The sequence below is a fragment of the Aythya marila genome (assembly GCF_965140915.1).
Source record: "Aythya marila genome assembly, chromosome: 20".
NCBI lineage: Eukaryota > Metazoa > Chordata > Aves > Anseriformes > Anatidae > Aythya > Aythya marila.
The window spans coordinates 3,506,610-3,533,505 of NC_139061.1; the positions used below are offsets into that span (position 1 = coordinate 3,506,610).

Here is a 26,896-nt window from a genome sequence, read left to right on the forward strand (position 1 = left end):
CATCAGGCTCTCTGCAACAATTCTTATGAATTATCTTTCTAACAGCCCGTTGGGTGCTTATCAGCAGTAATCCTCCACATATAGCGAGAGAATTAATGCTGGCCAGGAAAATTGTATCTTATCTGGAGGCTGGTACTTCCTAAGAGCATAACAACTGTTTAACTTGGCAAGAAACCAAAGCATGACCAGCACGTTGTATTGACAGACTGCTATGACCAGCAGTGCTGTACGCAGCTGCGATATTTCACTGTCTCCTGTTGGCTTCTGCAGTAAGTTAAATCCAAAGACAGGAGTAACACAGTTGAGTTTGAGGTGTATTCATCCAGTATGTGTGCTAGAACAGTATGAATATTGGAATAAAAGCTAGCTGCCTTGTCCTTATATGACATACGACATAATTATGCCTTTGCTTAGTTTTCTACTTTACCACTAGTAGAGGTGAAGTTAATCCACAGTTAATTCAGACAGGCATGTAAAGGCTGCAGACCACCCACAAATTCACCTTTATGAAACACCACAAAACCACCAGGAGCAGCGTACAGCTAATAATAAAAAATATACAAAAAAAGATTTAACCATTGACTATCCTGCCTACACAAAACCCAGATAGAAAACTGCTCTTTGCGCAATGGAAACTTCACCCTCCGGAGTTTTGAAGCCCTGTGAGAAACCCAGCAGACTCCATCGCTGTCAGGCCATGGGCTGAACCCGTTCCAAAGGCTGAACGCTCACGTGCCAGCCTCACAACGTCAATGGACAAGTGCTGACAATGACACCGGGATGCAAATGTTGCGGCCAGCGATAGGAAGTCCTCCCCGTTGAAGAGCATCACTGCTCATGCAGGACTCCAAGCACGATGGGCTCCAGGCTCCTGCCTCATACCAGTGAGGCAAGGCTTACAAGGAGAGGCTGAGGGAGCTGGGAGTGTTCAGCCTGGAGAAAAGGAGGCTCAGGGGCGACCTTATCGCTCTCTATAAGTACCTTAAAGGAGGCTGTAGCGAGGTGGGGGTTGGTCTGTTCTCCCATGTGCCTGGTGACAGGACGAGGGGGAACAGGCTGAAGTTGTGCCAGAGGAGGTTTAGGTTGGATATTAGGAAGAACTTTACTGAAAGTGTTGTGAGGCATTGGGATGGGCTGCCCAGCGAAGTGGTTCAGTCACCATCCCTGCAGGTCTTTAAAAGACGTTTAGATGCAGAGCTCAGTGATATGGTTTAGTGGAGGACTGGTTAGGGTTAGGTCAGAGGTTGGACTGGGTGATCTCGGAGGTCTCTTCCAACCTAGACAATTCTGTGATTCTGTGATTCTGTCTTAAATTAGAAGCATTCCCAAGGGATTAGAGCCCAGACTGAGGGACAGACCCTGCGCTCACTGAGCTGAAACAAGCGTCACTGTGCTGAACATGAGCAGAGCTTCGGCATGTACGAAGGCCTCAGGAACTGCTGGGATTTAGGACAAGTACCTCCCGCTACGTGAATTTGAACATTCACAGCACTGCACCTTATAATACGGTATTTCGTGGTGCATCTTTTATTGTTCTCTTTTTATAGGGGGAAATAAACGTGGTTAGATGAAAAAGAAACAAAGGCTTATTCTCCTGAGGTGCAAACACAGTAGCGTTTTTATTAAACAACTTAACATGTCCTTGAGGGGGAACACACAGCTTTGACACAACATGTCACAGAGGGGGGACACTCCAGAAGAGCCGAGGGCTCTGCCTGCCCCCATGGAGCCCCCAGCCCACCCCAGGCGCCCCCCGGAGCTGCCGGAGCCCCGCTCCCGGCCACTGAGCGGCCACCCCCGGGAGGCCGGGGCAGGATCCGCTCCGCCCTACGAGGCGGGCCCGGAGCGCGTTCCTCCCCTCAGGCAGGCGGCGGGAAGACGGGCTTGGGCCCGCTGCAGCCGCCACCGCCGCGATGGAGGCGGAGGAGGCGGAGAAGGCCGGGGCCCAGGGCAAGAAGCGGGGACCCGCCGACGCCCCGGGGCCCGCTCCCGCCGCCGGCGGCGGCCATTACGAGCTGCCCTGGTGAGGCCTGAGGGGGCCGCGGGGCGCGGGGCGGTGGGGAAAATGGAGCCGGGCGGTGGGCGGGAGGAAGGGCCGAGCGGCGCGGCCATTGGTGGAGAGCGGGGCGCGGGGCGGGACTAGGCGTGCAGGAGCCAATGGGAAGAGGCGGGGGGCGGGGCGAGCCGTGGGCGGGAAGAGAGGGGGCTCGCGCCGCGCTGTCGCCTCGCTTCACCTCAGGGGCGGCTGTGAGGGGGCTGCGGTCGGGGGGAGCCGGGCATGGGGCGAACCCAGGGGATCCGGCCCCTCCCTCCCCTCGGCGGCTGGCTGCGAGGTGCTCACCGCGGGGTGGGAAGCGAGAAACCCCCGCTCAGCCCTGCGGGGCCCAGCCCGGGCGAGATCTGGCCCTTCAGGCGCGGGCGGTGCCTCCCCTGTCAGCCCTGTCCTGTCAGGCTGAGGCGTGAAGGCGAACCCCAGGCGGTTGTGGTGTTTTCGTCCTTCTTACGCTGGTCAAAATAAAACAACTTGGCGTTCAACGTAGTGTGAGCCTCCTTTTCCGGCAGTGTAAACCGCTATGAAAGTATGGCCATGTGTGTCTGAAGTGTTTTACTTCTACAGGGTGGAAAAATACAGACCCATGAAACTGTGTGAAATAGTTGGAAATGAAGATACAGTGAGCAGGTTGGAGGTGTGTAGCTGTTGCTCTATTTTTTGATGGGTTAGCTCAAAAACCATAATTCTGCACAGAGCCACAGACCAGTGGAGCTATACTTGAGCATGTGGACAAAAAACCTTATGATTTACTTAAGAAATGACAAGTTTTTGGACATAATAGAGCAATGTCCTAAAGAAACAAGCCTTCTTGAACTGGGATGTTGTTTAAATTGGCCCAGCTATGATACAACATTTTTACATGTGTACCTGTTATATTGTTTCAATGAGTAAGTATAGTTTATATTACTACAGAAGGAAACAAAAACAACACTTTTTTTCTCTAGAAGAAAAATATTTTCCATGACAAATTAATTTGTAAAAGTAGCATTTGTTAGTAGAATGTTTATACTAGCAAATATATCTTTAAAGCAAATAGAAGGGAAAGAGTAAAGGCCTGTGAGATTCAGTACTTTAACGTTTTTCCATATTATTCTAGGAACTGACTTAACAGTTCAACTGAAAAACATAAAAGCAGCAATGTGTTTTTTTTTTTTTTAAAAAAAAAAAAAAAAGAAAGAAAGAAAGAAACCAGGAGGGAAGAAAATAAATGGTAGCTCTGTTACTCATGATTAAAATAGAATAGAATTGGAAACTATTTCTTCCTACCATTTTCTTATATGTATGTTTTTAATTATTCTTTCTTAGGTCTTTGCAAAAGAGGGGAATGTACCAAATATTATCATTGCTGTAAGTATTGCCGTGTGGTATTTCACTGTTGTGGGTCCTGGCTTCTGAAATCTAGGCACAGCAACCTCTCAGTATGGGTTTGCATTGTACCTGAGTGTACTGGTAACAGTGATGTTGATTGTATGGTTACAGAGCAGTATTTTCAGCAGAATACACAAGAAGTAAACTACCTTCTGTTACTGAAAACTAACTTGGCCCTCAGGTGCTTATTGAAGTGTGTCTTATGCTTCTCCTCCACTGTTGCAGGCAAGATGCTGAAGACAACTTTTAGACCTATGTTCTCTCTGCACTTCCTCTGTTGCAGCTCTGTTTCATGACTGGGGAGCATTGTAGAGCGTACAGCTTAGAAAATGGCATTAAACTTATCAGCAATTGTTGTATCTCTAGGGTCCCCCAGGAACAGGTAAAACCACCAGTATCCTCTGCTTGGCTCGTGCTCTGCTTGGTCCTGCGTTAAAGGATGCTGTTTTGGAGCTGAATGCCTCAAATGACAGGTGAGAGTGAACAAACCTGGTCAAACTTTTAACGAAGAAGCAAGTATCCATTTTTATTTTTAGTTGAACTCAGTTCTGCTTGATAGGTTTAATGTTTTGGTAGGGCCTCTAGTACTTACTTTAATGTAGTTTTTCCAACTCAAAGGCAATTTTTGGTGTCCAACTAGCAACACAGATATTATCACCTGATGTTTTATATCTAGATAGGTACTTTCACACACACACTAATATAAACGGAGTGCAGAATACATAGCGGTACTGTCTTCTCAAATTTACTTTGAAGAGTTATGCTTCCTGCATTCATGAAGATCCTGATAAAAAGTGAATGAGTTGTTTATAATGAAACTCGTCAGTACTTAGGAGAAAAAGTGAAGTGATAGAAATTAAGAGTAAGGACAGTTGGGGTTAAAACTGTAGGATATGGGTATTAGGTATAGCGAGGACACTGACTCTTCTCTGAGGATCAGGCACTAAAGGCTGATTATATTTCCCAAGCTCTGTAGCAGACCCTGTCCTGACGTATTCTAGGGACGTTTTGGGGAGGGTTCAAGAGTACAGTGCTTTGTACCTGCCTTTTGAATTCTGTAGTTCTATAACTGATAGTACAGCATTCATTTTCTACACTTTACAAACAGTAAAATCCTTTACTTTTAAAAGTAATACTTCAGTGGGACTCAGTCTAGGAAGGTATCCGTGTTGTGCTAATATGATGAAATCTGTCCAGATGTTTTTCTTAAACTGTCTTGATTTATGGCCGGGTTTATTGGTACGGCTCTGTGAAGTACTGGCAAAGTAGCAGTGCAGAAATAAACAGTTCTGCCCTTGTTTGCTTATTACTCCTACCATTTGCCAGACATAAGTGCTTTTGTGGCAGTAAAGCTACTGATAGAAGCTGTTAAATTGCTTTTTTCAAAACCTCCAAAAAGGAGGGGGATTGGTGTTTAAATCCGACTCTGCTTGGCCGTCTGGCTACCAGCACAGCTTCACAACAATTACACCGGCACTGCTGATGGAACGGAAACAAACAGCACAGGAATGGGGAGCACGGGAGCCCTTCAGCCAGTGTCTGCTGAATAAAATCCATTGTGTAATTTCACCCAACTGATCATAAGTGACTTGAATTATTGTTCCAGAGGCATTGACGTTGTGAGAAACAAAATCAAAATGTTTGCCCAGCAAAAGGTCACGCTTCCAAAAGGTCGGCATAAAATAATCATCCTTGATGAAGCAGACAGGTACGTTGTGTTTTTTTTTTTTTTATTTCAGCTACTGTGTGAAATCTTTTTTATCTGTTCTCTGTCTGCAGAGTTGCTGTCTTGGACAGTATTAGATGTTTCTATCAGGCTATCAAAACAATTTAGGAGGAAACAAATGGGTACTGAACAGTGCTTTTAGAAGATTCCTCACATCACGTAGAGATCATTGCTTCAAAGGAGATGCTGAATATTGGGTTGAAACACTTCAGGATTTAGTTTGATGTGATCTTAGCATCTTCCAGTTTACTGGCTGATGAAAATGGGACATTTTCCTGTACCTGCATGTAATTAGAAGTATTTTTCAGAGTATTAATGATTTAATTTTGTGTGTTAATTTTATGGAGGTCTCAGCGATTATCTGTGTTGTAGGGTGATCTGTTCACATGCCTAGCAAAAGCTGCCTAGCTTACAAAGTACTGTCTAATATCAGTAAGTCTGAAGCTTGTCTAAAAATAATTATTAGGCTGCAGCTATAAGTCAGTGAAGGGTAAAATCTATCCTAACTCCTTTTCTCTTTCAGCATGACAGATGGAGCACAGCAAGCGTTGAGAAGAACAATGGAAATTTATTCCAAAACAACACGCTTTGCACTCGCATGCAATGCCTCTGACAAAATCATAGGTAAGGTGCTGTTAGTCCCTGGGTGTTTTAGTTAAACACTCCCCATACTGCTGAGTACTTTCAAAGCAGTTTTCAGAAATACCTCGAGCCTGCTCATTGCAAGAAGCCCTGGTACGTCTGAAAACTCAAACCATCTGAACATCCAGCTAATAAAAGAAGAGCGTGTTTGCGTAGCCAGTGAACCTTCTGAACAGCTGTTTTTAATGGATAGCGCTGTGCATGACTGCAGAAGCAGATTTTTTTGGGCTTAATCTCCATCCAGCTCTGCTACAGTTTATGATATTGGTGTATTGTTAACTGGATGTTGAACCCCTTTTATTGTCTTGCTTTCTGAAACACAATCAGAAGTCAGAAAGAGCTGGCCTGTAGGCTAACACAGTGTAGAGCTTTAGACTGCCCTTGTTTAGCACTAGTTCAAATGCTAATTACGCATCTCTGTCCTCAGAACCTATTCAATCTCGGTGCGCAGTGCTGCGCTACACCAAGCTGACGGATTCGCAAATCCTTGCGAGGCTACTGAAAATTGTCGAGAAAGAGGATGTGCCATATACAGATGATGGGTTGGAAGCCATTATCTTCACAGCCCAAGGAGATATGAGACAGGTAGAAGGGGGAAGGCAATGAAACAAAGGCTTCTGCTTAAAGCAAAAAAGTTTGAATTGCTGCTCTCAAGGATGTATCTTTGGAGAGATAAGGAAAAGGGGATGTGATCTGTGGCACAAGAGTAATTAAACTGCTTGTTTTTGCAAGGTGTTAAAGTGGATCTGCTCCTTAAAAGCAAATTGCTGGAAATCAGATGCTGAATTTCTGGGAGAAAACAATGTCTGCATGCATTTACAGTTTATTCTGTTGCCTAACTGAAAACTCCATTTTTGGTGTAATTTCCCCAAAAATGTATTTCCTCCTGAGGAGAGGAGCCAGAAGCGCAGCACTTCCGAAAATGACTGAAGTCTTTGTTTTTCTTTTTGCAGGCATTAAACAACTTACAGTCCACATATTCTGGGTTTGGCTTTATAAACAGTGAAAATGTCTTTAAGGTTAGTAATGCTGTAAAACAATAAAGCTGGAAGTCTAACACTGCCTAACTACGTGAGACCTTCCTTCAGGTATATGAGACGTTGAAAGTCTTTACCCCTTTGCAGACCATGCTATGTATGTAGCAGGTATTAGTCAAAAGAAGTGTACATACTTTTTGAAAAGGCAGAGAGTTCTTCAGTCCCAAACAGCTCATCTGAAGCTTTCTGACTTTCCAGCTCTCTCAAATCACACGGATCACCTAACTGCTGGGAAATTTCACAATGATAACTTGAATCTATTACTTGTGTTCTCATGTAGTGCTATTGAGTGCACCGTGGTAGGGTAGCTATGTTATCAGAAAAGTCATATTACTTACAATGTAATCAATCTAATTTGGATTGTAAGATGTGTCTGATTCAGTATTTCAGCTGTACAGAAACTTGGTGAAAATACTTGGGGCTTTAATATGGGATGCTCTAGTATTTTAAAGTGTAATATTTCTCTGATACAGGTATGTGACGAGCCTCATCCTCTGCTTGTGAAAGAAATGATACAGCACTGCATAAATGCAAATATTGATGAAGCATACAAGGTTGGCTTTCGTGGGTTTTGTCTCTGCAGACACCTTTTATTTAAAGAACACCTGCTCTGAAGAATTCGGTGTACATTGCTCTTTAGAATAAGGGCAAAACCATGTATATGAATTAATAAATTAAGTCCCGTTTTTTTCCAGCAGTTTGTTCAGATGAATAATCCATCAAGCCAAAAAAAAAAAAGGGGGGGGGAGAACAAATAGTTTTGAAATTACTTGCTAAACAGAATTGATGTTGAATTGCTGGATAAGTAGTACATATATTTTCACTAGCTGTATACAGCTGTCCCAAAACCGAATGTACTTTACTCACCTGCTAGGTTTTGCAGATAAACAAGGGATTATTCTTTCCTGCACAGATTCTTGCTCACCTGTGGAGACTTGGATACTCTCCAGAAGATGTGATTGGTAACATCTTCCGTGTGTGCAAAACCTTTCAAATGCCTGAATATCTGAAACTGGAATTTATAAAGGTCAGTATTTTAGCGATGGATTAATAACAAATGCAATGCTGGCTGAACTTATTATTTACATCAAAGCCTCTAAAAACTCCTTAAGAACTTTCGTGAAGAGCATACTAGATTCTAGTCCCATGGATAGTAAAATATTAAATTATTTTAACAGCCAGTTGACAAATGGTGAACTGGTATAATGGAATCACTCTTAAGATTTAAAACCTGTCCTCAGATACAAGCACCTTGCTCCTTACACAAAAAAAATATGGGGAAGCACAGGCTTCAATTACAAAAATAAATAAATAAAAATCGATCTAATTGGTCTACATGGGAATATAATAGTCTTGCCAAAAAACGTTTTTTTTTTTTTTAATCTTTACGTGACTCTGAAGATGGTTTCTTAGCAGTAAGGGATATGTTCTATTTAGAGGAGTGTCATTAGTCACACCATACAGACTGTGGAAAAAAAACAGAAGGTTTGACAACGTTTTCCTCATCAGGAAATTGGCTACACGCACATGAAAATAGCAGAAGGTGTGAACTCGCTTTTGCAAATGGCTGGACTGTTGGCCAGGCTGTGTCAGAAGACGGCAGCCCCTGCAGCAAGTTAGATACCTGATCGAGCTGAAACCCCTCTTCTGGAAGGTGAAGACATGCAAGGTCGGCAGCTGCGTGTGTGTCATGAATTCTGTCCCCCTGGTTTTGCTAAATCCCAGAAAAATAACCAGGTTCTATTGTAAAATAACTTGTATTTTTTTTTTATTTGATCAATAAAGCTTTGAAATCTTTAACCCAAGAACTTCTGCCTGTTGTGTAATTGAGGTAGAAAGGACTGTGGCAGGCCAGAAAGGAGAAGCAGTAAGGTCTCTCTAGTACTCAGCAAAAATGCTCGTGGGTAATGATACCAAGACCTAACAGCAGGAGAGACAAAATATCAATCCCCTCGTTAGTGATCACAACTTATTATTGATCAAGAATGGTGGTCTCACTGAGACCAAGAAAAAACTTCTGCACAGACAGAGCCGTGACTGAGTTACAATCGAGGCATGCTGAGGAGGTGCCATTTCTGGGTGCTCTTCATGTGCTGGGGTAAGGAAGATGTTTCCACCAAACGTACGGGAGAAATAAACATTTCTTGATGATGCCAGCTATTTATTTTGGACACTCCACCTGTAATCTTTAAAAAAAAAAATACACCAAGTTCTGGTACGCTCTGCATTTGTGTTCTCTGTTTTTGCTTGTCCAGGTTAGGTAATATTTTACAGTAATTTCAACATACCAAAAAACTACAGCATCATGATTTCCTCTCTGCTTAGATTTGGAAACCACCCCACAAGTGCAGAGGAGCAATAAAGTGTGAAATGCAGAAACAAATATAAATTAAGTTTGACCACCTCCATATCAGGTGTCAGATATATTTCTGTAAGCAGAGCTCTTAACGAAGCATGTTGTTGTTACAGCAGTCAAACAAAACACGGTAGGAGTACAAGTTACTGGTGCCTGCTCTTCTCCCTGCCCCTTGTGTTGAAGATACCACCCCCAGCAGCCAGTTGCCCAAACCACATTGTTTCAGCACCAAATCCACCTCTGCAGGCAGCTTCAGTCTAAAGACCAGCCCCAGCACTGGTTACACCCTCCTTTTCTCCAACTCAGCCACAGGGGTAAGGAGTTCCAGCAGCAAGGGCTGGCAGCATTGTAAGTTGTGCCATCAGAGCTCTGCAGCCCCTCTGACAGAGCTTTAAGACAACCCTTTTTTAACTCAAAGTGCAGGAAAGCAAGATAATGGAAAGCTAAAGCACAGGCATGTTTGAGGTTGCTCCTGAATGGAATAAAGGAAGCAGTTCTTGGAATAATGGACGCAATACTCAAAGTACCTTCTTCTTTCACTAGATTTTAGTCAAACTGGGGTAAGTTTGGTTCCGAGTTACTGAATTGTTAACGCTAGCACAAACACTGCTAAATATATAACAATGCACTAAGATGATTAAGCCACTGAGTCCTTTACAGACACATCATAGCTTTTGTTTGCAAAAGCTTAAATAAGACACATTATTTAAACACTAGACTGATTTTCCCTTGTCTGTACATCACAGACAGCCTGCTCTGCCTTCTCCTAGTTAAATATGTTCACTGCCGAATAGAAAGAAGAGGTGTTACAGTGGCAGCTTCATAAAATAACAAATGTCGTATTAGTAGGATTCATAAGGCTGCTCCTTGCCCCAGCGGACGCACCTACCTGTGCGTTGTGTGGTTTGCTCTGTCAGTGCCAGTGAAAGTGAGAAACCTGGAGGATCACAGGTCCTGATCCTACCTGCTAAGTGCTTTTCTTTGTGGCAATACTCAACAGCTGCTTTTCATCTCCAATTTGGAGCTGATTCGCTCCTGAGCTAATCCTCTGCAGCACTGGGAGGATTTCCTTTTGCTCACCTTTCCCTGTAAGAGGAGTAGCAGCGGTCTGAGAGGCCAGCAGTGCTGCCTGTTCTCACATATTTAACTGCTCACCGCCTCTGAGTGCAGAGCTGCTGCTTCCAGTAGCCAGTGAAGGCTCCCCGGTCCATTTGCGATAGCCGTACCAGCAGTGCCAAAACTGCATTTAATGCGTCTTCTACATTGAAAACAGGAAGCGCGTTGCTCACTTGGCTGCCTACCTAACGTGAGGAAAAAGAGCTGTATGTACCCATGGGAGATGTTGATTCTCCTTGAATTATTGTCAGGCAACGCAGGAGCCGACAGTTTTGGTTTAGCACCAGAAATAATCCTTGCGCACCTAAAAAAGAGTCCTGAAAGGACAGCAGGTCAGTGAACACGCATGTATGTCCTCACAAAAAACCTGAAGTCTTTCAGAACAAGACTAGAAGCGTTGATGAAACTTACCGTAAGAGCCCCTGGACATCTTCCAGCATAATGAGATCACTGCCTGAAAAGTACTTCAGGAGCTTTACAGAGCTAAGGAAGGATTTACCCCTCTCTGCAGCTGGCTGTTCTGGAGAGCTGAAGGAGGGCAATTTGCTCAGTCCCAGTAGGGCGAGGGAACAGACAGCACATCTAGCTACCGCTTACGCACTGCAGCTTTCAGAGTCTGGCAGTGAAGGAACCTCATTCCGGGAGAATGCAACTGGTCTGAGCTGCCTCCCTGCTCAGCAAAGAGAGCAGTGAACCTTGTGTTTTAGTGTCTTGGCTGCACGCTCACCTAACAGCTAGAACTTTCTGGGAGTCCTTTAGCTGAATCTATTGCTGCCTGCCAAAGGATCTTTTACTGCTGATAAACGTGTCTTAAGTGCTTAATGTCTCCCTCTGGTTGTAAGATGAACCACAAATAGGTGCAACATCACTGAAAATGGAGCTCACACTTTCCCTCCAGCAGATCTTGCAAAATCTTATCTGTAGCACTTCATGAAAATGGGAGCTTCTTCAGGTGCTGAATTAGTCACCAAGGACGGCAGCTTCATGGCCCAGCATGGGGCAGATGCTCTGTGTCAGCAGCAAGGGGCTCTCCTCACCTCCTTGCCTGTCCGCAAGGCTGTGCAGAGCCAGCACAGGCTGTGGCTGTCACCGTGTCTGCTCCACGCGCTCTGGGATGCCAGCACGTTCCTCTTCTCTGTGGTCAGTGTCCCCCACTCACACAAACTTTTTGCAGGGCATTTAAACATCAGAAAACATGAGGGCACGAGCAGAAGCGGAACTGGGAGGGGTAAGTAGAAAGGGGGGCTGATAGCTCTGCCTGGGGAAGCTCCTGAAGCACACTATTTTCTCTGCTGGAAAAGTCTTGCGGGAGCAGGAGTAAATGCACTTGTAGGAGGTAGAAGTAAAGCTTCCAAGCCAAACACCAAACCACCTGCTATTTCAGCTACACGAGCGGTGGCCCCACGCTCTCAGCAATTCTGCTAAAAATACAGCCGAGACATTTGCAGCAGGAAGCACCTGACATCCCCTTCTCCCACTCCAGGGCTCACTCGCCCTTAGCTCTTCTTTTCATTCTTACCAGTCCTGGAGACGAGTGCTGTGGGCCTCTTCCCTTCTTGAAGCATAGTTTTCCAAACCAATTTTGAGGAACGAGGCTCTGTGGAGCTCTGTTTTCTCCCAGCAGGATCCTGCACACCATTCGGTGTCATTTCTGCACGTGCTCCCATCTCAGCCTGTCTCGCTCGATCACAAAGACAACGCACACATCATAGCAAACCATAATAAAACGCCAGATTTGCTTTGGAGGATTTTCAATTTTAATAAATAAGTGCTATGACAGAGCCAAATCTAGACATGAGGGCTCAAGAGACAAGGGTTATGTTTCAGAACTGATGTTCCTATGGCAAATCTGAAGGACCAGTGCAATTTCTGAGGCTGACGGCAGTGGATTGGACCTTCTCAGTTGTTGCAGTGCCTTTGTATCGTTATAAAACAGATAACGAAACACAAGGAGAACTGCCACAGACACTGGGAATTACGAGCTGTGAATAAGATGAGGATTTAATCCTCTTTAGTCCTTAGCTTTTGTGAACAGTTTGGTATCTCATTTAGCTCCAGAGAACCACTGCTGCCGTAAAAGCAACCTCTGCCTTGCCAGTTCCTCTCCTGTAGGAAACAGCTTCTGCAGGAGAGCAGAGGAACTAAATCAGAACATAATCCCCGCGTTCGAATGCCATCGTGCATGAGTCAGCCTGACAAATTAAGTAGTTGGCTGCATTACCGCTCAGCAATTTAAAGATTAATTTCATGCTTGACAGGAGAAAACATTGCACAGAGTAGCTGTCCTCCCTCCAGCAGACGTGCAGGGAAGTGAGACAGGATAACGAGCTCGTGGCGTGCCCAAGGGAGCCGCTGAAGGGGTCAGCCAGGCTTCACTGCCAGGCAGAGCGCTCCCTCCAACGCACATCTGCAGCTGGACTTCAAGCAGAGCCTTTCCTCCTCTCAGCAGCACCAGTTCCACACGATCTTGGGCACAATCTGGAGAAGATTTCACTGCAGAATCGAAGACTCCTCCTTCCCTATGTACATGCTGGCTGGGTGTGCCCTTACAGCTTGGCGAAGGGCTCCTTCAGACTTTACGCAGTTTACTAAAAAGAGGAAGGGGAAAACAGTGAGTTCACTGACTTTTAGTCCCCACTTTCACCTTCTTAGCCCTGCTGCCTGTTGCATTTCCTTCCCAGGCAGGGAAGCAGACCCCTGAAGCACTGCAGAACGTGTAGATCTGGGCAGCAGCCCCAGAGCAGAGAGCACAGCGGGGCCGGCAGCCCATTTCTGAACCCATCCTCCCTCAGTGGCAGACCCATTGTGGCTGGGCATGGGGATTGCATAGCACAGCTCTGCTAGCAAAATCTGTAATGGAGGCATTGTTATAATGGCAAAAAGTGCATTGTCAAGTTTAATTTGCTGACAGAGCCACCAGAAGTAATTTACACATGGTAGCTTTCTGCCAGGGTTTATGATTGGAGGTCTTCCCAGAAAATCTGCATCACCAGGACTCCTCAGGACAGCAATCCCTCCCTCTTCTGGCTTCCCAGCACTCCTTATCACATCTAGGGGTCTATTTGTGGTAGCCTGGTACTGCTGTGATTGTTGCTCTCCACAAAATCAGGAGGGGTCATTACAGTAGCTGTGCTAAAGGTTTTGGCCATCTCTCAGCCCTGTTTGTTCCTCTCCCATCTCCAGGTGAGGCGGGCACTGTCCTGTTACAAACAGCAGATGGAGCAGCCTGGTGTGCCCAGTGCTGTGTAGACGTTAGCAGAGCAAAAAGCAGGAGGTCTGCTGTGACTAATGCACAGATGTAATCCCTTCAGCCCTGAAATTTCTCCGTGGAAGAGGAATAAATGCAGAATTGCTTATAGAAGTTACCATTACAGCCCTATCATTTATTTCAGGGATAACCTGGCTTGCTTCCTTCCCTGCAGATACTCAGCTGTCGTGGTGCCTGGCTATTCCGTAACCACCTTCCAAAAGGCAAACAAAGCGAGCTCTGCAGCCCTCTCTGAAGCAGCCCATTGCTACAGCACAATCTCAGTTCACTCCAGCTCAAGCAAAAGGGAGGTGCTGAGCACGTTGCTCACGCTGGGGCTCGTGCAGGCAGCTGGCGTGGTGTTAAACCACAACACACAGGTGCTGTCCCCGTCCCGGCAGAGATGCTGGGCCGCGGGTCCCCACGCCAGGTGTGCAGCAGACCCAGCTGTATTTGCTGCTGGCCGCACCACGTGCGTGTGCTGTTGGGATGAGACCCGAGTGACACACGGCAAAGTCCTTGGCCAAAAAGCACAACCTGCCCTGGGCACAGCACCCCGCCAGCAGTGGTTGTGAGGGCAAATGCTGCTGAGGATGGGCTGCTGAGGTTCAAACAAATGCTGCAACACTAAGAACAGGGCGTTTGGGTTTTGGATGGTGATGGCAAGCCTTAAATACTTTGCATGGTTTCAAAAAAATCCCATCTGGGGTCGGCCTGCCACTGGCACCTGCAGTCTGTGGGTGCCACTTGGCACAGGGACGATCCCACTGCGTCCTGCAGGTGCTCGGAGAGCAAAAACCCAGCGGGGAGCGATACTGGTCCCAGTACCTGTCCCAGCTGGGCTCCAGTCCCGAGCAGGGTGACCAGCACTGCACGCTGTAGAGACACCACAGGCTCATACATGAGCACGGTGATGGTTGTGGGTTTTTTAACCCTTTCCCAGCAACCCACATCCACTCCCTTGCCTTTTTGATCTCTGCTAATGGCTCAGCTGCCATTTACTGCAGACTCCCCACGAGGGCTGCGGGAGCCCATTTGGGGCCATAAAGCAGCCCCCGTTGTGGTGCTTGGTGTCTCTGGGGCTGGTTTTCTTCCGTACTGACACTGTATTTTGTCACCCACTCGCTCAGAGCTGCAGGAAGACTTCAGGGCGCTCTGCGCATGCTTTTGGCTTTTAATTGCCTCCAGAAACTCGGTATCAGCAGCTACCGGGTTGCTGCTGAGCGCAGAGCAGGGTGTGCAGCATCAGCCGGGGCTCCAGGGGACCCCTCGCTGTGCTCTGCCCCTGCACTGCACAAACCAGCGGGGTTTGGGGGTCCTGCCCACAGCACGCAGCCTGAAGCTGCTCAGAATTGGTTTCACAACCCAAACGCAATCCTCCCTCCCCTAAATATGTTCATCAAGTGTTTGCTCTCCTTACCTCTGCTTTGACAGCAGGGTGGGGTCCGACGCGGGGTTGGTGTTAACGTAGTCCGGCTCCTCGTCCTGGCTGTCTATGTACAGCGCTGCTAACGAAGAAGGAAAGCACCCATCATTAACTGGGATAATTTGGAAACACCCACCATATGCACTGCATTTTTGGCCAGCACGTTTAGCCCTCAGCATTGACACATTTTTGTAGCCAGGCTAAGAAACCTCACATCACAGCGTCAGGGTTTCAGAGGGGCTTCGAGATGGGCACAGCCATGGTGGCCTTGCAAGCACTGGGAACGCCCCGTCCCACTGCAGCCACATCCAAATGTAAAACTGCCACGTGTACACAGCAGTTTGTGCGCTTGGATGTTCATCATGGATGAAAAAATATCCCAAAAGGAGTGTGGTGTAGCACAGCAGGCATCCCACCCACAAGCCCAGTCCGTAGGCAGCTGCTGAGGACATACCCGCACTTTGCTCGATTTTCCAGGCGTGTATCGCCGTGCTGTTCTCGTAGTCATCCACGTCATCTGTGAGCAAGCAGAATTCGGACAGGACGATGCTGAACAGTGAGCAGGCTAAAAGCAGACCCTGGAAACCCCCTCCCAGTGCCACCACAGGCTGGTGACACTGCCTCAGCCACCTCCCAGCCCTGGTTCCTACAGGCACGGACGGGCTTGGGGCAGCCCCACGCTCCTGCCTCCCCTCATCGCTCCAAACAGCGGCGTGGGCAGCGCCAAAGGAAAGTGAAACATCTTCATTTTGTGATTGTGACAGCCCAGGACAGAAGCCCAAAGCCCCTGTGGTCCAGCGCCTTATGCTGGCAGTGATGAGCAACCCGAGCTGGGGACTAAACCGCGATGAATCTCGGCACGAAGCGCTGCACGTACCCAGCCCAGAGCTACACGTGTCCCCAATGAAGACATTCTGGTAGGAATGGGAGTCCTCCTCTTTGGCTGGCAGAGAGAAGAAAGGGAGAAAAAGGGTGTAGGGAAGCAGGAGCAGTGCGGGAAGGGCACAGCCCCCACTGGGCTTTGTGCTTTGCTGTCAGCTGCCTGCAGGAGAGGGCTGTTGGCCACAAAACCTGCCATAGACTAAAAAGTGTTGGTTTTGGGGACAGCCTGTGCAGGTCAGCTCTCTGGATGTGCCTGTGGGCAGCTGAGCCACACAAGGGTTGTTTTGTTGTTGTTGTTTTTTTTTTTTTTTTTTTTGGAATAAGGTACTTTTTTTGGTAAATAATATTTTTTTTCTGTCTTTTTTCTTTTTTTTTTTTTTCTCTTCCCCTCAATCTCTTTAAATAAAAAATAGGATTTGCGTTCTGAAGTTCATTTCAGGTAACAGACTGATGCCCAAGCCAGCGCCGTGAAACACTGAGTGCCCAGGGAGGCAAGAATGTCTCACGGATGCAATATTTGCCTGGAAAAGGTGCCTTTGAATGGAGCAGTGTGTTTTGCCCCACCTTCACTCCCTGTCCCCATAAGCCAAGCACACAAAACATTCGAAGCCCTCCTTTTGGTGCAAGGCATGCCCTGGACTGTGCCTGCCTCAGGCCAAATGGTGATGGGGCAGCAAAGTGGAGAGGGGCAGCGCTGTGGGCTCCCTGCAACCACGGGGCAGCCAGCACGCCATGCTGGAGGCTGTGGTGGTGCTCGCATAGAGACCTTACCTTTGGGTGAGGTGAAGCACTTGGCCTGCTCATAGAAATCCACAGCGATGGGCTCCCTGCAAGAAGGAAACCTCGCTCAGCTGCTGCTGCTCAGGGAGGCCCATGGCTCTCCGAGCAGTGGTGAGCAACTGCGGTCACTTACACGTAGGCAGCATCCTCACACAGGTAGTCCTCTGCAAGCACAAGGGATTTCCTGTTAGCACACTGGTTGCATAAACTCAAAACCCCAACATTTTCCAAGCCTGGCTATAGCAGATGGCCCTGGCGGACAGCAAGCCCCAAAACCCACTGAGGCAGCACCGAGCAGGGCCAGGAGCCCTGAGCAGAGCAGGACGGACCCCACGAGGTGAGGGGAAATCAGGGACATAGCCCCCATTTTGGGAGAGCAGAGCATAGCCCCACACGACCATAATCCGTGTAGGGCTGATGCCAGCTCCAGGAAGGAGCCCTCCTTTCAGCTGTTAATTAGATCATGTGCAGCTTAACAGCAGCGAACCAGAGCCACAGCGTGCTGCTTCCCACCTGCCTGCCAGGGCTGCCTCTCACCTGATGCCCACTGTGAGCCACCCCAAGCCCCCGAAGCCACCCACGTGGCACGTACCTGTCAGGAAGTTCTGGTACCGGGGCTCGGTCCTGCTATCTGGGATAAAACACAGGGAGATGTTATGGGGGGACACAGGCAGGGGATACCCAGCACTGGCTGCCTTCGCAGCGCACAGACAGCACAGACACAGCGGGAACAGCTGGGGGCAGATTTTGGATTATCCAGCCCCACGGCTCTTAGCAGAACCAGCAAGACATAGCAAATCAGCCTGGATTTACCCTCGGATCCAGTTCTTATTGAGAGTCCCCGTGTAGACACAAAGGGAGCTCCCTGCTATGTAAACAAGCACAGATTCACTACATCCCCACCCAGGAATTCTGTGGCTGGTCTGTCCCTACTGCCATGTGGGCACGGAGCCCACCGAGCAGGCAGGCGTCCTGGCGGAGATACTCACCAATGCCAAAGGGACGGGAGGCACCGAGCTCCTCGTGGGCTTTCCTGAAAGACAGCGAGCACTGCGTGAGCCTGCAGGTGCCGCTGGGCTAATGCGTTGTTTGTAGCTGAGGCTTGCAGGAGAAGGGAGCTAAATCCTCAGCTCTGAGCAAACCGCAGGAAAACCTCTGTCCGTGAAACCCCCTTGTCTGTTTGCAACAGGAAATGCATCGAGCTGGCGGGTTTGGGGTGAAACCCCAAGGTGGGGATGACCACGCCTGGGTAGTGCAGCAATTGCTGCCCTGCTTCCTGGGGTGCTGGTGGTGGGCAGGAGGGGATCTCTCATGTCAAACTGCTTCTAAGCAAAGAACAGCAGGTTCTTTTTTTGTGGTGTACCTGTTACAGACTACCACAGCCCGTTTCCTTGGGTTTTACTTCAATACTACGAGTAAGATGCAGGTGGGCTGAAGAAAATCCAGAAAAAGACTAAACCCACGACTGACTAGCAAGCACAGCCCAAGCCTCACTTACAAGGCACGGCATCCAGTCCCAAACCCTCGGCATTCTCATATGTTGGGTAAACTTCATCCAAGCTTGCCTCTACAGCTAGGTTATGCCTTGTTGTGTGTTTTTTTTTGTTACCTACCTTGTTATTGTGAAGTTTTCAGGTTCCTTAATCTGGTCTAGCCTTCGCGTTACAGCTAGCACCAAGAACGAAACGAGATGTTAATGACAACGGCAGCAGATATTACAGCACGAGCACAGAGCATCCAACGCAGTGAACTCCCCAGTATTAGCAAGCGTTTCTCTAACGTGCCCTGAAACAGCTTCCAAATTGTTCCTCAAGAGCACACCAAGGCCCAAATGGGAAGCGAGTAGAGAGAAACGCGCTGCCTGTGCAGGCAGCAGAGCTAGCAAACACATCAGAGGAAGCCACAATCCTAATCGCTGCCTTATTTCCTATTCTCCCCCAAACACGCTCAATTTGGGGGCCTGTTGTGTGCTCAGCACCCTTTCTGCCCAGCTGAGCTGTACTGACAGGCCCCCAGCTTTGGCTGGGATGGTGCGGACACTTGCTGGGGCCTGGTGGGACAGGGCTGGGCAGGGCTGGTGACATTTTCTGCAGCCCTGCCAGCGGCTCGGTCAGGGTAGGAACCAAAAGGTCAGCACGCAACCAGCCCCACCGCAGGAAGCAGCGAGAGGGCGATGACGGATGAGTCACTGCTATCGCTTGGGGCTCCCCCACAGCGCCAGCAGCGTGCTGTCAGGGGCCCAAACCTCCTGTGCTTCCATGGTTTTAGTGATCTGTTCTCAATGGAAATGGAGGTTTTTGTCAGAGTTCGGAATCCACATGCCCAGAAGCGCCTGAGGAGGCTTCCACACTGCCAGCGGCTGCCTGGCTTTGTGGTCACCTTCTTATTTTCACACAGCCTCGCCCCGTGCCCGCAGAGCCCCCACCCTGAGCCCCTGCAAGGGCTGTACTCACTGGAGTGGGACCGAATCACCTCAAAGCTCTGCTGGCTTCCGAGCCTGGAAAAGACAGAGACACCACGTCAGCTGAACCGTGGGGTGCACGACACGGAAAATAGACCCGGTGCTGCAGACCACACAGACCTGAGGTGGCCCTGAGGCCATTCTTTCCCTCCGCCTCCCTTGGGGCCTCCTCTGTGTGGGCCTCCGCAGCAGAGATGTGCTTGAGGCCCGTGGGCAGCGCAGCTGACACCAGCCAAGGGAAAGACCCAGGGGTGAGGAAGATGTCGGTGGGGACACCATGAGCCCGAAATCCAGGCACAAATCCAAATGAATCCAGGCACAAATTCCAACAAGCCAGGACAACAGCACAGGCTCGTGGTGGGACAGAGCCATCAGTGGCTCATGCGTTGCTCCGTGAAGGGCACAAAGCCCCGCTGCCGGGCAGCCTGGCCTCTGGCAGAGCCCCTTCACACCACGCTCACTCCTTTATCAAAGGTTAAAAAAGTGTTGGCTTTTTTTTTTTTTTTTTTTTTTTTTTTTAATATCATTTAGCTGTGGTTTGTCTGTTAGCGAAGGAAATAAGGGGGTGTGCGCGTGCATGGTCGTGTTTCCTTCGCTGTTCGAGCTGCAGCTGTGAGGGCTGGCTCTGGCATGCGTCCCCACCAGCACCGGGCAGAGCTTTGCCTGTGGAGCCATGTGTCTCTCCCTGTCCCATCCATGACGGGACAAGGCAGAGATGTGCCCTTCCTATTTTTCCAGACATTTTTCCACTGGGTTACTGACTCACGGGCCTCGTGGGCACAGCTTCATTTCGGGTTGCTTCTTGTGACGGCATTCCCCCTTTACAGGGGCACGCTGCCTTGTGCACTGCTGGCAGCAGAGCTGGGGTACAGATATATAGAAGGTACAGAACATGTTCATAAATATAGTTAAATAATAAATATATATATGTATGTATTATTTCATGTGAGGTCCAGATATCGGAGGAGCACTGCCCAGCTGGTGGATGTGCAGGGCATGCAGTGGGGCTGGGTCTGGCCAGGGTCTCCCAAGCAGTTTTGGGAAGAAACATTATGGCAAAAGGCAACTTACTGATTCGTCTGCTTGCTCTGCTTCTTTTCTCGCTTTGTACCTGAAAGAAAAGAAAGAAAGCTCTTACAAAAGGGTGACGCAGGCCTTCAAGATCAGAAAGGGAAGGACTGCTGAAATGCATTCAGGAAACTCTTTGTGGGGACCCTAGCCCCATCCTGCAGCCTCCCAAGCTGCTGGCACCCACCACCCCCCCATGCTGAGGGGACACCCCAGAAGGAAAGCACCCTCCCAGCCAGCCCCGGGGTCCCCGTGCCCACGGCAGCACCTTACCGGAGAGCTGGCACCTGACACAGGCGCTGACGGCCGCCCCGAGCAGCATCAGCGCGGCAGCCGCCCACAGCAGCTCCAGCTGCGCCATGGCTCCGCAGTGTCCAGCCTGCAACACAGCCCCGAGAGCGACCCGTGAGCCCCCATAATGCCGGACTTCTCTGCTCTGCTTCTGGCAGAACCGCTGCCAGCGATGCACCTGCTCGTCCCCTCCTTTCCACACCCGGTGACTCCACGAGCCACAGCCACACACTTATTCAATAATCACCACGATACGGCTTCAGTTTCTCCCTTTGAAACACAAACCTACACGTATCACAGAAAGCAGCCTGCTGGGACTGGGACTGATCACTTTGCCCATTCCTGTTCCCCAGGGCCAGATTTTCTTTACCTACAGATTTTTTTCCCCCCTAAATCTTCCTCTTTAGCCCCTAGTGCTGGACACATTACACCTCACTGGAGGCCAGAAACTTGCTGCGCTGCCAGGTGGGAAGTTTCCCTGCTGCCTAACCTGAATCTCCCATATCACAGTTCAAGTCTGGATGGTGTTGTTATGGCTGGATAGGGAAGGGGAAAAAATACGTCTATATTTCTTATAGAAAGCAACAGATGGATTTCACCCTGCTCAGGACCTTCTTCTTCCACTTGCGTAAAGGAGTAAATGCCATTTCTTTCCCCAAACTGCTAGTCACAGTGACCCCCGACTCACACAAATGAAACCCCAAAGTGGCTCGCACAAAAGAAAACCCAAAGGCCTCCCCATGCAGCGGCCACGCATCTCTTGGTATTGCACAGACGTCCTCCCGTGCACACCAGCCTTGGCTGAGGACACTGGTGGGAGGTTTGCAATCTGGCGGTGGGAGCCCCAGTCCTGTACCAGCAGCCTAATGACCAGGGCATGGTGTGAGTTGTGGTGGTGCTGATTATTATTATTATTATTATTATTATTATTATTATTATTATTATTATTATTAAAGGCAGTTTTGGGGGTGTTTTTCTCTCTCTCTTTCTCTCTCTCTCTCTCTTTTTTTTTTTTTTTTTTTTAAGGTAAGGCAAAGCTGAAAGAGCCCAACAGCACTGACCTAGTTCGTGCCTTTGTAGGGCAGGTCACCATCTCCCTTCTAGCAGTGGTTTTACTTCTACAGCGGTCAGTAACGTAACAAAACTGGCCACTTCCCGAACCTCTCTCTCTCTGGGAACTAGGACTGCTCGCAGGGGCTGCTGAACGGGCACCGCACAGGCTTCCGCTCAGTGTCCCCGCCAGCACTGATGACAAGCACGGCCCCAGCCTGGAGGTTATTATTTGCATTCAGCAAAAGCACAAGTTGATGAAAATCCATTCTTTTTGTTACAGAACCTCCTCTCGTAAGGCATGAAATATCTCCTTGGTGCTGTACTGGAAATGCATTGTGAACCTGCAGGGCTTGCTGCCCAGGGAGTTCACAGGGGGTCCAACAATTCCACGTTTTGCTGAAAGTATTTACTTAAGCACTTGGGTCAAGCAGTTTTAATTCCCCAAATAAACCATATGCCTTCAAAAAAAGTAATTTTTTTTTTAAAAAAAAAAAAAGACCAAATGAGAGCAGGACTTCTGGGGTCCTGCCCAGGTGGGGAGCTCAGATGGAGTGGGCACCGCTCCTCTCCTCAGCTGCCCAGCACCTTGGTGCCGAGGCAAGAAATCACACGTCTGTGCTGGAAAGGAGCTGATAGGAGAGGGTGATGAACACGTTTATGACAAGCAGAAGGTTGGAGGCACTTACTCACTGCTGGCGGGTTATAAATAAGTTATCTGGAAGGCTGAACGTGCTTTCCCCGCTGTCTGCCTTGGGGAAATGGGCGAGGAGAATAAATAGGCTTGAGCCAGTGTGGTCTGTGACGAGGCCTGAGCATAAGAGAAAGATGCAGAGTGAAGGGCCTGCTGAGCGGGCTTGCTTTCAATGAGCTAAACTCAAGCATGTAGAAAAAACCTTCTGAAGAGATTCAGATCTTCAGAAGTAAAATTCAGAGAGGGAAGGTATGGCCCGTTCTGTGTATACACACATCCCTTTTCTTTTTGTGCGTTTATCTCCTTTTTAGCACTGGCAGAAGTTTTTCCTCACAGGAAGAAGCTGGTGCCGGTGGCACCTCCCACAGCAGGCAATGCCCACGGCCCTGAGAGCAGCACCCAGAATAAATAAATGAATGAATGTGGGCAATGAATTGCAGCACCCAGAGAAAATAAATGAACTGTGGCCAGAGCTAAAATCCCTGCAGCACGCCCGTCTGAACAGGGTATCTCTTCTCATGTCCTTGGCTATGTCTAGCAATGAAACATGCTTTTTTAAATTTAATTTTATTTTTTAATGGGAAGAAGAAAATGACTTGCAAAAAGTCCTGCAGTGTGTACAGTAAGTTGTCTCACCTGGGCTGCTGGGGCAGGAGGTTTCTAGCCCTACCCGGAGGGTTTCTTTCACCCAGCAGTGAGAGTTACAAGATGGTCCCCAAAAATGGGGCCACCATCGCCAGCCCCGGGAGGAGAGCTGGTTTCTGCAGGGAGGGCTGGAAGGCTGCTGGTTTTACATCTGCTGAAGTCCCACAGGCATTCACTGTCAGCCTGTCTGGGACAGAAACACCCAAGTGCGAAATGTTATTTAACTTTAAAAGACAACACCGGTGTGACCATGAGAGGGTATAAGCTGAACGTGCACAGTCTAGATATAAAATCCCTGATTGCCAGAGGGATGGAAAGTCTGGGGCAGCTTTCCTGGAGCAGCATGAGGGGTGAGAAGCTTACTTAATTACCCTTTAAGAGTACTTAAACTTTTTGCCAAAAATGCAGAAGAGCGAGGAGCGCGTTGATGTGGCACAGTTCAAGTGATTTTTTTATCCTTTCAGATCATTTCTGATGAAATCATTTTTGGCTCTTTGCAGATACCAAGCCCACCCTATAAGTTTTCACTGCAAGATAAAGACTGAAAATGCTGCTTTAGGTCATAAACTAAACCTATCTGTTAAAATGCCCCAAAAAGCAAATATCAAACAGCCTTCCCTCCCCTCCTGAAAGTTAGTTTCATGGTCTTAATAAATTAAGACTAATTCATACTGATTGGATGAGTCACTGGCACGAACTATAAAGCGGAGAGATTATTTAAAAACTCGCTGTGTGAAACGTGGAACATGGACTTATCAAACAGATGCAATATTCAGCTTGACCCAGTGGCTCTAACATTTCTAAGAAAAGAAACGCGACTTTCTGTTTGTCTACGTTGCACAGATTGCCGCAGAAAGTCCCATCCACTTAGAAATTGAAGTCTCAGACCAAAGGAAGATCTTGTGGTTGGAACCACTTCAATGACCAGTGCTGAGCCTTCAGGCAAGCTCCTTCCAGAGGTCTGCATGCCCCATTTTCTACCTGATTTGATGCCAGTGTCATTTTTTCTTGAGAAAACTGCTGTGGTATAGATAGGATCTGTTTTTGTACAGCTATTCAAGTAGAGCATGCTTTATTTTATGCCAGGAGAGCGGGAGGCACACCTCAGTAGGACACAGGACAAGAGGGACAACTGAATTGATAAATGAACTCTCGCATAGACGAGCACTTTACAAAATGCTTTTAAAAGCCTCAGCTGGAAAATATAGCACAAAATCCTAATCACATGCATGCCCGTCAGCATAAGGACGAATTCCATGGAAATATCTTGTAACTGTCCCTAATTTTCCATGGTTTGGGCAGCATTGAGCCATGCAATGCCCTTCCCTGCAGAGTCCGGGGGGATGCAAGATAGGCACCGAAGATACAGGGAATTTGTGTGCCTGGAAGTAAGTACCCCTACATAACAAGCACTCCTATTTACCCCTGATTAATGAACATGAGCTGATATCAGACAGGATTATCCCACAATTATCCCCAGTTTTCCTAATGAGTCTACCTCACAGCCCCCATTACGCTGAACATTGATCACAAGAGAAAACTGATGCAAGGACAAAGATCTATTTTCTGTCTGAGGTTAGTTATTTCAAGCACTAATATAGAGTAAGATAAACACATTCATAAGGTGCCAGTAAGCCCTAAAACATGGAAAATCCAAAAACTGTAGTGAAAATCAGCTGTTTTATGGGATTAGGCTTTGGAGGGGAAGACGTGGTGGGGTGCAGCGGTCCCAGAAGCGGGAGCCCAAAGCAGGACTGGACACATCCGTGGGGATGGCAGCTCAGCACGGCCTGCTCGTGCTATGGGGACCCCAAAATGCCCAGAAAATTTTAGTAGAAACAAATGCGGAAGGAACACAGTTTAAAAAAGCTACCCTGACATCAGCAGAGGGGAACAGGAGATGTAAAAAATAATGGCGTAAAACAGGCAAACCGGATTGCACGTGGTGGGCTCTCATCTCGAGGGGTCTAAATGCTGCGGAAAGGTTTTATTTGGCACTTTTCCTACCTCGGAGCTCATCAGATGGTGGTCATGAGCAGCAGCGGGGAGTAACACGGCGTGTTTCAGAGGGATCTGGCAGGGGCGACCCCAAACCTTCGCTAAAACACTCACCGAGCTCCAGCCCAGGATCCGTGAGCTCACCGCGCTGTCAGGACCACCTGCAGGTCCCCAAAGCCTGGGTGCCACCCGCCCGTCCCAGCTCACCTGCAGCCTCAGCTGGCCGTCCCCATCCGTCCCAGCTCCTCACGCACCTCCGAGTGCCGGTTCCTCCGAGGAGAGGATCGTTAGCCAGCTGCTGGTTTCCTGTCACCATCTGAATCATTAACCCCAACATCCGCCGCCGGCCGCCGGTCAGCCCCTCTCCGGCTCACGGGAGCCCCACGGGCGGTGCTCGCACAGAGCCACCTCTCGCAGAAGCCGTTCAGATCCTCAGGGGGAGAGGAAGAGGCTCGGGTGAGAGCCACGCACGCTGACAGAGCCCTCGAGCTCCAGGTTCGGCTGATGCCCCTTCAACGTTCAATGCCCGCAGTCATTTCCCCTCTAGCAAAGAGCCTCGGGATAATCATCGCTGCGCTGAGCGTTACTTGCAGCAGGCGCTGCCTGACAAAGCTTGGAAGAGGCGAGATAAGTTGGAAGCCTTCTCTCAGGTTTTACAGACAGGATGACAGCCTTGGAAGGGCAGCACAGAGCCGGAGGGCACTGCTGCTAGCGGCCAGACTGGCAGCCCCACTGAGATCCGTTCTGCCCGGCAGTAAGAACAAAACCTTGTCTCGTGCTCCAGCAGCGGCAGCGTGCAGATGGCAAGCACAAACGCGCTGCACTGATAAAAAAAACAGTAAAACAACCCCAAAACAGTAGCTCATGATTTTCTTTTGCACTTGAAAAGACTGAGGAGGGGTTATGAATAAGGGCTCGGGGATAACTGCTGGCCTGAAGCCCCGACACGGTGCAGGGACACGAATCCTGCTCTAAGAATAGGACGTGCACGCGGCAGCCCCACGTATTTATAGCTGGCAGAGTGCAACAGCCAGCCCGGCACACGTTTTACAACTGCAAACAAAACATCTCACGCCACCTCTCACCAGGGCACTACATACATACGGTCATGCAAATCGTTCAGCCAAGGGAAATTTTGTTGTATTTAAATGAGCTGGGGTGCCCTCGAGATGCTGTAGCCAGTGAGCTGCAACCTTCCCTCTCCCTCTCTCCCCCAGAAGGGAACTCTTCTATCACGAAAATGATAAAATAATCATCTGCTCACAGCGTCCGCAACTCTGGGATGGGAACTTTGCTATCAGGCTGTCAGAGGAAACATTGCTCTGCCAAGACAGTTAACCACTCTCTGCGCCTATGCGCTCATATTTAGATTTTATCTACTCCGATTCTAACCAGAGGTGCAAAAATAAAGGGCTCCCGTGTGAAATCCAGGCATGGATCAAAAAACTCAGCGCGTGGGGGCTGAAACAGAGGCCAGAAGAGCGAGAGCCAGCTGTGAATGGCTTGTAGGGCGTACGTGTGGCTCTGTGCACGGGATGCGAACTGCACCACCTCCCACTGCTGGTCCAGCTGCTACAAAACGGGCTTTTCTGGCAGAGCTCACAGCTATGAAGTAGTTTATTACGTGTTTTCTAGCAGCATTTATCTATTTAAACATAAGCAGCTGACAGAAGCTTTAAAAAAATGTTGCTTAGAGCAAAACCGTTGCTCTGACTACACTGGGGACAATTACAGTTCTCCTTTTTCATATCAGAAGAAGTTTATTATTTTATTAGGAACAACCAGTGCTAAAAAGAGACCCTTTACTTGCCCGCAGCCTCTCTGATCCGCCCCACAGCTTCAGAGATGACTCAGTGCCTCCGCAGGGACCTTACCAAGGCTGGCACGGGCTGGAGCAAAGGCACCTCGTGCTGGGCGCCCATCGTCCTGGCTGCCCAGCCCCTACAGGGCAGGTAAAAGCCACTGCTGTGCCTGAGGAGCGGCACGGTTAGCGAGGATGATTGCCCATACGAGGCAGTGGGATCACCTCGAGTATGTTGCAGCAGCCCTTGGGTCG

General features: G+C 48.7%; 2 protein-coding genes across 5 annotated transcripts; one reads left to right on the forward strand and one right to left on the reverse strand.

Moving 5' to 3' along the window:
* Window positions 1-1,851: 1,851 nt before the first annotated feature.
* RFC2 (replication factor C subunit 2) lies at window positions 1,852-8,628 on the forward strand. The gene is made up of 11 exons (XM_082776336.1): window positions 1,852-2,023; window positions 2,618-2,687; window positions 3,359-3,400; window positions 3,788-3,894; window positions 5,028-5,129; window positions 5,671-5,771; window positions 6,217-6,374; window positions 6,743-6,808; window positions 7,300-7,380; window positions 7,740-7,853; window positions 8,336-8,628. The coding sequence occupies exons 1-11, from the start codon at window positions 1,914-1,916 to the stop codon at window positions 8,444-8,446; spliced, it is 1,062 nt and encodes a 353-aa protein (XP_082632462.1). The 5' UTR covers window positions 1,852-1,913; the 3' UTR covers window positions 8,447-8,628.
* Window positions 8,629-12,050: 3,422 nt separating this feature from the next.
* LAT2 (linker for activation of T cells family member 2) lies at window positions 12,051-25,622 on the reverse strand. 4 transcript variants are annotated; one of them, XM_082776639.1, is made up of 14 exons: window positions 22,834-22,860; window positions 22,193-22,314; window positions 20,436-20,541; window positions 20,166-20,205; window positions 19,087-19,130; window positions 18,247-18,301; window positions 17,623-17,666; window positions 17,226-17,264; window positions 16,767-16,797; window positions 16,625-16,680; window positions 15,849-15,914; window positions 15,426-15,488; window positions 14,966-15,053; window positions 12,051-12,886 (listed from the first exon to the last, which is right to left on the reverse strand). In XM_082776639.1, the coding sequence occupies exons 3-14, from the start codon at window positions 20,521-20,523 to the stop codon at window positions 12,868-12,870; spliced, it is 633 nt and encodes a 210-aa protein (XP_082632765.1). In that variant the 5' UTR covers window positions 20,524-20,541; window positions 22,193-22,314; window positions 22,834-22,860; the 3' UTR covers window positions 12,051-12,867. The 4 variants fall into 4 exon arrangements, with proteins under 4 accessions (XP_082632765.1, XP_082632766.1, XP_082632767.1 ...); XM_082776640.1 differs by lacking the exons at window positions 22,193-22,314; window positions 22,834-22,860 and adding an exon at window positions 25,095-25,622; XM_082776641.1 differs by lacking the exons at window positions 22,193-22,314; window positions 22,834-22,860 and adding an exon at window positions 25,048-25,622 and having other exon boundaries at window positions 14,966-15,050.
* Between the last annotated feature and the right edge of the window lie 1,274 nt (window positions 25,623-26,896).